At 37.4% G+C, this 9,607-nt stretch overlaps 1 protein-coding gene across 1 annotated transcript; it reads left to right on the plus strand.

The window, feature by feature from the left end:
* Positions 1–5,673: 5,673 nt before the first annotated feature.
* Positions 5,674–9,133, plus strand: LOC133337004 (endoplasmic reticulum metallopeptidase 1). The gene is made up of 9 exons (XM_061545268.1): positions 5,674–6,344; positions 6,414–6,498; positions 6,686–6,961; positions 7,043–7,607; positions 7,666–7,850; positions 7,919–8,062; positions 8,347–8,558; positions 8,618–8,900; positions 8,961–9,133. The coding sequence occupies exons 1-9, from the start codon at positions 5,674–5,676 to the stop codon at positions 9,126–9,128; spliced, it is 2,589 nt and encodes an 862-aa protein (XP_061401252.1). The 3' UTR covers positions 9,129–9,133.
* The last annotated feature ends 474 nt before the right edge of the window (positions 9,134–9,607 follow it).

Consider the following 9,607-nt stretch of genomic DNA (forward strand, 5'->3'; position numbering starts at 1 on the left):
TGGTTGTAACCACTTTTATGTCTTGCCTCCTAATGTGAGTAACAACTCACTAACAGGTAATATTGTGCCGTTCAATTTACAAAGTACGATATATGTATATGATATACAAAGTACGATATATGTATATATAAGTGTACATTTAATGTATTAAGTAATATTAATGAAGACAAACACTTTAGAATTAAACTATCTGTAATATATACATATATACTATAGTCGGCATGTTGGGCCTTAATCGGTAAATCCGTAATTCCTTGTATATCTTGCCGTAGTGATATTTAAATAGTTGCAGAAACGTGTTTAAAGAATACCTTCTGTTTAATCTTAATCAGTCTGTTTGAAACACATGAACAATGTCGTGTGAGGTGTTCACAACCGATTATAAACACATTAAGGAACAGTATCTAATCGCTTAGAAATTCTTGAATTCATATAAATGGCCCACACATACACACGATCATTTTTAATTGTACGAAATATATTGGAGCCATAAAAATACACAGCGTTATCAGAGCTAAATAATCTGTAAACAAAAGAAAAGGATTCGGTTTCATTTAAAGAGACAGTTGCATAGGGCAGAGGGATATTTAATTTCAACGCATGCGGTTCAAGATACAAATGGACATAACCACATATGTTTTGCTCAATATCAGAAACTTTCGATTTGAAAAATGAAATGAACTAACGATCTACATATTGCTCAATATCAAAAACTTTCGATTCGAAAAATGAAATGAACTTCAAATATTAACAATCAGCCGAGAACAGACCAACATCTGATATTCCTTCAATGTTGGTTTGATGCCACCCGCAGAAGGCCATCGCCGCATTTGTGGTTGTTCCGTCTGCAACTCAAAAGCATTCTTTCCACACCAAACTAGTGGAGTGAATTGACTACCGGACTACGCGAAACGAATCGACCGATCGGACGATTGTAAACAAATAAAAAGACCGTTCATGATAAAGCACATCGTCGCGCTGGTATTCCACTGTGCTGTTAAAGTGTAAAAGTTTATAAAGTGGGACTACTGAAGTAGCATAGACTCAGTAGCTCGTAAAGTGCCCATCGGAAGGGTAGTTGCTCGGCATACTTCCAGAAAAGCAAGTATACGGTGGTGATCTCGGAAAATAGTATATTTTTACCGAAGGATGATATTCGCGATCTAAGAGTTCAAACTAAGAGAATCCCCAATCAACATCTGCAACAGTTTGTACGTTCTCTACTTCTCTTTTGATCGACAACCACATTGTAAAGACTCTTCAAGTTGATGCGTCAAGTACACTCACGCAGACGCTGAGATAGATGTGTGCCAATGTTCTGTTCGCATCTTGCTACTGCTCAGCGATAGATTGAGGCATAGTGTTCTGCTTGTACCAGACATCTCATCTCTCAGTTGTGGCGTTGCATCGAAGGCGTAAACATTATCCGATCGTTTTACCGGCAAGATCATTACGTCAACGCGATATACATGCATGTGTATGTGTGTATATACGAAAGTGTTTTAGTGTATAGTTGTGATTGCATTGTTGTTGCGAATGCGTGTGGCTCCGCGCCAGACAGATGCTTACGGATGATCAAAGTTCCATGACGTGCCAATCTGTGTTGTACGAAGAATTGCCTAGGCTTTCGGCCGGATACGAGTAGGAAGTGTTTTAGGAATTCGGTATTTCGGCCGAATCTATTAGGTATCTTGCGGTCTCACACTTACATATTTTCGTGTCTCGTGTACAAAATATTTATTTATATATCATGTTGATTTTTCTTTTTTATGAAAATAGATCGAAATCAAAGAGATAACAACAACAAACGCCGGAAATATTTTCATAAACAGAATGTTATTTATTTATTAATGAGTGCGCATATACATTCATATATGTATGTGGTATTTCAGATCAAATACAAAAATTAAAACGCCAGTGAGTAAAAGTGCATCTACCAATTTTAATCTTATTTTTGTCATTTTGGCGATGCGATTTATAACCGTTTTTATAAAATTATAACAATGTACGGGGTTTCAGTTCCATGTGTAATGTACTTGGTTTTGTGTGGCAGTGTAAAAGTGGTAACTAAGAAGCTAAAAAGGGTTGTTAAGTCGTTGTTTTTTTAACGGAATATACTGAAATTGGTAGCATTTACCATATTTGTACACATTTTTTTATTGATAGGCATGCATTTTTCAAAAATATACAGTGAGTGTAATAAGTATTTTGCCTCAATACAAATTTGACAAAATTCTAATATATACGCCTAAAGCCAGCATACTAAAGATGTAAAATGAATTATGTATGATGGGATATGTTTGTGGACATTCTCTGTTGTGGACATTCTCCAGCAATTTTTCATTTAATATATGGTAATTTCTCGTCCTAATCTCAAAATGAGAGTATTAGATATGGTCGTCGCGGCTTCAAAACATCCCAAAATAGCTTTAGAATAATAAAAAGGAGGTTTTGCAAAATATATCGCGAGGACAGGACCCTAAAAACTATTAAAACCAAAATCCGACAAACAAATTATTGAAATAAATATCGCGAAACCCCATTTTTCTGACTTTGAAAACTTTATGGTCCATTAATATTGATCTAGGAACCAATATATGCCATGAAAATAGCAATAAGAAGGTCAGATTCTAAGATATGAACGGTTTTGTGGCAATAGAAATACATAAAATTTCGAAAATAAATAGATCGGCCAGTTTATTCACTGATGCATTTTATTCGCAACTGATGGTGTTAAACGGATGTAAAATATTGACTGCGTATTCGTCACCATCTACCACAGTTTTTTAAAACGCAATAGTATTTGACGAAGAATGATGTTTTCTCCCAACTTCATGTACTGTTTGTAGTTTCTGTTGTTTTAGAACTGTTCATTTCTTTGAATCTGACCACCTTATTGCTATTTTCATCGCATATATTGGTTCCTAGATCAATATTAATGAACCATAAAGTTTTCAAAGTCAGAAAAATGGGTATTCGCGATATTTTTTTAAATAATTTGTTTGTCGGATTTTGGTTTTAATAGTTTTTAAGGTCCTGTTCTCGCGATTTATTTTGCAAAACCTCCTTTTTGTTATTCTAAACTTATTTGGGATGTTTTGAAGCCGCGACGACTATATCTAATACTCCCATTTGAGATTAGGACGAGAAATTACCATATATTAAATGAAAAATTGCTGGAGAATGTATTGAACGTAAATTTGAGAAAATATTCGCGAAAAAATGCAGTGGTTTATTGGAATCGTCGCCAAATCGCTTTTAGTATGTGTTTACCCGCAATGGTAACTATAAAAAGACAAAGCGTGTTTTTATATAATGATTTTTTCAAAAATGATAATAAAAAGCAAAATACTTTTTTGTGATAATCATTTTTGGGTTGGCATAGGTTTGGGCGATATCTTCGAGACCAATAGGTCTTTCGCAGTGATTCTTGCAGAAATAAGATCTAAATATGTCCACAAACATATCCCATCATACATAATTCATTTTACATCTTTATTATGCTGGCTTTAGGCGTATATATTAGAATTTTGTCAAATTTGTATTGAGGCAAAATACTTATTTCACTCACTGTACATTCCTCTACAATGAGGTTCGAAATTAAAATCCCTGGAAGGAGAAGCTCTTCCCGGTTTTCTCGGCAATGAAAAAGTGCGAATTCACAGACCTTACTCACAAACTAACAACAACCATTGGAAATAAATTCACATCTCAGTGCGGACTTCGGCCTAATAAAAATTATAGATATGATAGCAAATGTTGCAAAACGTCATCATACACTTGCATGGCTTCTTCGTGCGTATAAAAGTGTATACGTTCGCGCGTGTACCTTAGGGTTATGTCTTTTTACAAGTGATTTGCTGCAGCATAGTGCCAACATTGAGAATCCATTGTATTTATTTGTAAGGAACGCTGAAGCCTTATAGACATTTCTTGGAATACAAATGGTTCTGTAATTTTGAGAGTAATTGAGAGCCATCAACACATTTCCGAAAGGTTGCGAAAAATATGTACGAACTCTTAAAAATAACTCTAATGTACACATATTTGCAATGTAACTCTTCGAAAAAGAGAGCAGCGATTTACACAACTGTACAAACACTCGGCCATTGATGAAATTCCTATTACAGTATCGTGGTGCAAAATCCAGATAAGATAGTGTAAGCAACAGTACAAAGATCCGCATTCGCAGACCGGCAACTTTCGGAAAGTCCTGGTCCGTTTGACCCGCTAGATACTGAGTCTTAAAAACGGACAAATATAAAGTTGTGGGTCCATTCAAACTTAACTCCATGAAATGAGTGAAGACATAACAAACAGCACCACCACCAGCGGATTCATCGTTGAATCCGCATTAATGCTTTGTTTCGAAATATTTATGACTAACACAAGGAAATATTTTGACACCAATATACGAATGTGTGGAAGACCTCAACATGGAAGAGTTATTCAGCACATTCATTTCGAATATATTTGATGTTCTTCTCATACATATTTATGTACAGGCTGTGTGTTATGGGTATTCGGATAATGCAAATACATATGTTGTTCATGTTGTGTTTTAAAATATTTTTAAAACGAATTATACATGCATACATACATGTACATATGTAAATATTTGTTTGTATAACCAAGATTATCTGCTCATCACCCTTTAGTTCAGCTCTTTGTCAGATACCATCAACGAAATAAAAGTCCAATACAAAGAAAAGCAAATGCAATATCGACGAAGAAATCTCTTTTAATTATACATTTGGTTCTTTTTTACAAGAATCAAAAGTAATTTGTAGGGTACATTTCGAATGCGAAGATATTTAAATAATTTGGACTGTATACACATGTTGGCTCGGTACAAATTTTTGCACTCAAATATATATGGAAAAGCTAACCAAAAATGTGAATTTTTAGATTTTTCGTTTGATATGTGTCCTCCATAATCAGATCTTAACATTTGCAACGCAAAAAGTATATATTTACTCGCTGAGTTTTAAATATAAACTTTAAAACATTTTGTTGCCTGTGGGCAACATTGGACCATAAAGAGTTAAGCATCTAAACGAATAAATCGAATCCGACAAGAAGCTTGAATCAACTTAGAAAGTGTACCTTAACCAAATAGTTTATTGGCGTATTGGACAGGACGACAAGCATAAGATCAACATAGGTTATGGGAAATAAACTCTAATATGTAGCATTCAATGCCAAAAGTGACCAAACATGTTCATTCGACCCCTACACCAACAACTCTCAACACATCCAGCGAATATTCCACGATACGATTATAACAAACATACAGATTGTGTGGAAACACCACATATACATACATACGTGTATCGATTTATGTGTTATAATATTAGATTATAATTCGATTAACTCGAGTTCTGTGAGTCGGATACACATTTGATGCAGACCTACTGACAGCAGTTGCAACGTGAAGTGCCTTTAATTTGCTGTTATCGGAATGGTTTTATGATTGGCGAACAAGTAAATGATACCCAATACTAGTCGTACTGATATCGGTCGGCACTTTGAAGAATATCAACTACTGTGATAATTCTTGCGGTCGAGCAAATTGTATTTCTTAAGCTGCGATGAATATTGATTAAGGGGACCTTATTTTTAAATTATTATTTTTTTATTTATAGGCAGCTGCGAAATCCATCCATCGCTATGATGAATTCCAAATATGAAAATATGAAAATCATTTACAATCGAAGTAAGTTCGGTTGGTATTGGGCGCCAGTATTTGTAGCTTTCTGGTTTCTACTTTTTTATTTGGCTGTCATACCGAGCTTCCATTACTTCCCCGACACGATAACCATCGACGAAGAAGCCAATAATCCCGGGCGTTTCATTGGCGAAAGAGCTGAGAATACGTTATTGAGACTTACCAAGATTGGACCCAAAGTTGTGGGTAGTCCCGCCAATGAACAAGTGACCGTGCATTTTTTGCTTAGCGAAATATCAAGTATTAAAAATGATGCTCGCCTCGATCTCTACGATATTGAAGAAGACGTCCAGGTTGCTTCGGGGAATTACGTGCTATGGGAAATGGTTAACTGCTATCAGTCGATACAGAATGTGGTAGTTCGGGTATCGCGTAAAAATTCCAATAGTACAGCCGCCTTACTAATAAACAGTCACTACGATTCCGTTCCGGGTAGTTCAGGAGCCGGCGATGCCGGCATGATGATTGTTGTAATGCTTGAAACTATGAGGATTATTACAAAATTCGACACGCCCTTGGATCACGCTATTGTATTTCTTTTCAACGGAGCTGAAGAAAATCCCTTACAGGGTTCACATGCCTTTATAACACAGCATCCATGGGCGAAAAATGTGAGGTAGGTCTATGTTTTACAACTTCGGTATGACAACTATTTGAGGTCTTTTATTTTATCATTTCTTTACAGGGCTGTTATGAATTTAGATTCGGCTGGATCCGGAGGCCGTGAAATTTTATTTCAATCAGGACCTGACCATCCTTGGCTCATGAAGGTTTGTTTTAAGCTTACGGTTACACCCCTCGACAACATCACTAAGTAATGTCGACTAGGAAAACAAACATACACAACTGCACTATAACTATTATATTATACATACACAAATACATACATACAGCACATATACACACGTGACGTCATCGGAATTAACCGAAAATATATATTTGATCTCGCCATTGCAGTATTATGGCGCAAACATTGTCCATCCTTATGCCTCAACAATTGCTGAAGAATTGTTTCAAAATGGATTTGTACCTTCCGAGACCGATTACCGCATTTTCCGAGATTTTGGGAAGATTCCCGGTTTGGATATGGCTCATTCATACAATGGATTTATCTATCACACCAAATATGACCGATTCAATGCAATTCCCAGAAGAACGTACCAATTAACGGGAAACAACATATTAAGCTTGGCAAAGGCATTAGCAAATGCCCCAGAGCTCGAAGATCCAGAGGTAAGAGCGTTTACAACCTTATGAATGATTGCCTCGCCGGGCGGTGATGATAACTACAAATCGTACAAAATCCTTTTCCAGAAATATGCCGAGGGCCATACAGTATTCTACGATGTCCTCGGATGGTTCATTGTTTACTATTCCGAAGAGACGGGCATGGCTGTCAACATTATCATTTGTGTAATCTTCATACTGGCATTGCTGGGCTACATTTGGAATATGGCCCACCAAACTGGGATGTTCCGCCGTCGAATTTTCAGCAAATTTGGAATCTTATTCGGCATCCAATTGGCCGCCGTTATCCTGGCAATGTGTGTAACATTGTTGATTTCCGTCTTCATGGACGCTGTTAATCTCTCAATGGCATGGTTCTCGCAGCCTTGGATGATTTTCGGCTTGTATTTTTGCCCCATGTTCTTTATTATGGGTATCTTGCCGGCCATTTACTTCAGTCGGACCAAGGAGCATGGCCTCCCATTGGCCTACGCCATACAGCTACTAATGCACGCCCATTGCTTAATATTGACCATAATCACCATAGTAATGATTGCCTTTGGCATAAGGTCCGCCTTTGTCATTATGCTGAGCATTGCGTTCTACACGCTGTCGGTCATACTAAACGTTGTCACCTGTTTCCACAAGAAGAGTAAGTTCACAGGGAGGGGGAACACATCGGATGTTGTTTGATCCACCATCTATTGCAGATTTCCACTGGTTGATTCCTCATACCGTTTGCCAAATCCTGCCGTACCTGTTCTACACATACATCTGCTACGCCTTCTACGTAACGTTCATACCAATGCAGGGCCGTGATGGAGCCAACAGTAATCCGGAAATTCTAATTGGCGGATTTACGGCATTGATGTGCCTGTTGTTTGCAGCGTTCTTGGTGAGTTATTTTAACGTCCCAGGGCTGTGAGTGACGACAGACTTACACATGTATCTGTACATTTGCAGGTTCCTCTACTCTGCTTATTCCGCAAGGCAAAGACCATCATATCATTGTTCGGAGTACTTTGTGTCGTATTCATAATATTGGCGGCCACCCCCGCTGCTTTCCCCTATGTCGAAAAAGATGCTCCTCAGAGATTCTATGCTGTGGTAGGTATAATAAGTAATACTAACGAGTGTACAACACTCCTTCAATGCTGGTATATAAGGGATCAAAGAACCAGTATACTCCCAGTTCAATAACTCCCTCGAATGCCAAAATATGTGGAGCATACATTTGCATCAATGTTAAAGTTGAATGGTCCCCCCGGTTTTCAGTTTTTCTCATGGTGGAGGGTGTAAAATGTCGGTTACTTGATTCCAGGGGATCTATGTATATCGATCGGCTTTGACATTTTTTTTAACACATACAAAATGCTTTTTGCTTTGTTTAGCACACTACCCGGACCTTCCACAACGGCGATGCTGCAATGAGTGTTAGACGCGAGGATTCTGGTTTTTATGTTGTACCGGTGGACCGCCACCCCCACTCCATTGACTTCATGTTTGAAAATTCAAATCTTACCAAGGCAAGTCGAAAGGAAGATTGTGCAAAAGAAATACAATGCGGTTTCCCAATCTACAGCACCCGATGGCTGGGATGGAGGTAATTCGTTGGCATTGCCTTTGAATAAATTTGTCAACATTGTTTTAATTGTGTTGTAGAAATCAAAGTTTCTGGGTTCCGGCTTCTCAGCCCAATCGCAGTGGATGGCCTACTATGCGAATCGCTTCGAAACAGAGTACAGCTCCTGATACGGTGGTGTTCAATTTGGAGTTTGCTGGTCCAAATCACATCAGTATATTTATTCAACCCCAGCAGAATGTGTCACTGGTGGATTGGTCCTTCACCAGAATACCGTTAGAAAATAATTTCCAACCTCCATTTTTTGTGTATTTCTCTTATGCTCTGGATCCATCCCCACTTAAATGTAGTTTAACCTTTAAGGTAACAAATCGGATGGCAATACTTATTCCTGCGTATAATTATAAAGTCTTACCTTTTCAGCACCAACACCCTCATTGGTCTGGCTTGACATTCGACATTGCTGTAATTGGCCATAAAGTAACGGACAATATCAACGTTTCCGACGAATTCAGAGAGTTTTTAGCCAGCTTTCCTCATTGGGCTCACGTCAGTTCATGGACCAGTTCGTATGAATCCTGGAGTTTGTGATTGCCAAAAAACGATAGCTTAGCTTCGAGTAGTTAAAGACTTAGCTCAAAAATGGAAACGATCAAAACAATGTGCAGACGTACTTTTAACATAAGTCCTATGTACATAAATTATGTATGTATGTGTAGATTTAAGCGAAAATGTTAACGAACAAAATATACCAAGACCAAATTAAATATTCTACTCATACATGTCTACTTTGTGGTATAAGGCCTTTTTCATACATGAATAGAGAAGATATTTTACAATATGTAGCTCAGCAACAGGGATTTGTGGGAAGTAGTTCGGAAATTCGTGCAACAAGCCAACTTATTTTGAAATTCCCATGAAACTACAAATTAAACCATAGAGATAAAATCTGGAAACTTGATTAGGTGATACGCACGGCTTTTTTCATTGTTTTTCATTTTCCAAAAAATATGTTTTCCCCGACAAATTGAATTTGGAATTGTAAATTCAGTTTTTTTTTTATTTCGTCA

This window comes from Musca vetustissima, unplaced genomic scaffold (genome assembly GCF_032173495.1).
Source record: "Musca vetustissima isolate MV318-11 ecotype Yass unplaced genomic scaffold, APGP_CSIRO_Mvet_v1 utg6013, whole genome shotgun sequence".
In the NCBI taxonomy this organism is placed as follows: domain Eukaryota; kingdom Metazoa; phylum Arthropoda; class Insecta; order Diptera; family Muscidae; genus Musca; species Musca vetustissima.

Excerpts from the sequence above, each read along its gene's own strand:
- LOC133337004 (XM_061545268.1), top strand. The coding sequence starts at position 5,674 with ATGAATTCCAAATATGAAAATATGAAAATCATTTACAATCGAAGTAAG. Across the intron at positions 6,499-6,685 it reads ACCATCCTTGGCTCATGAAG|TATTATGGCGCAAACATTGT; the intron begins GTTTGTTTTAAG and ends TCGCCATTGCAG. Across the intron at positions 8,559-8,617 it reads ACCCGATGGCTGGGATGGAG|AAATCAAAGTTTCTGGGTTC; the intron begins GTAATTCGTTGG and ends ATTGTGTTGTAG.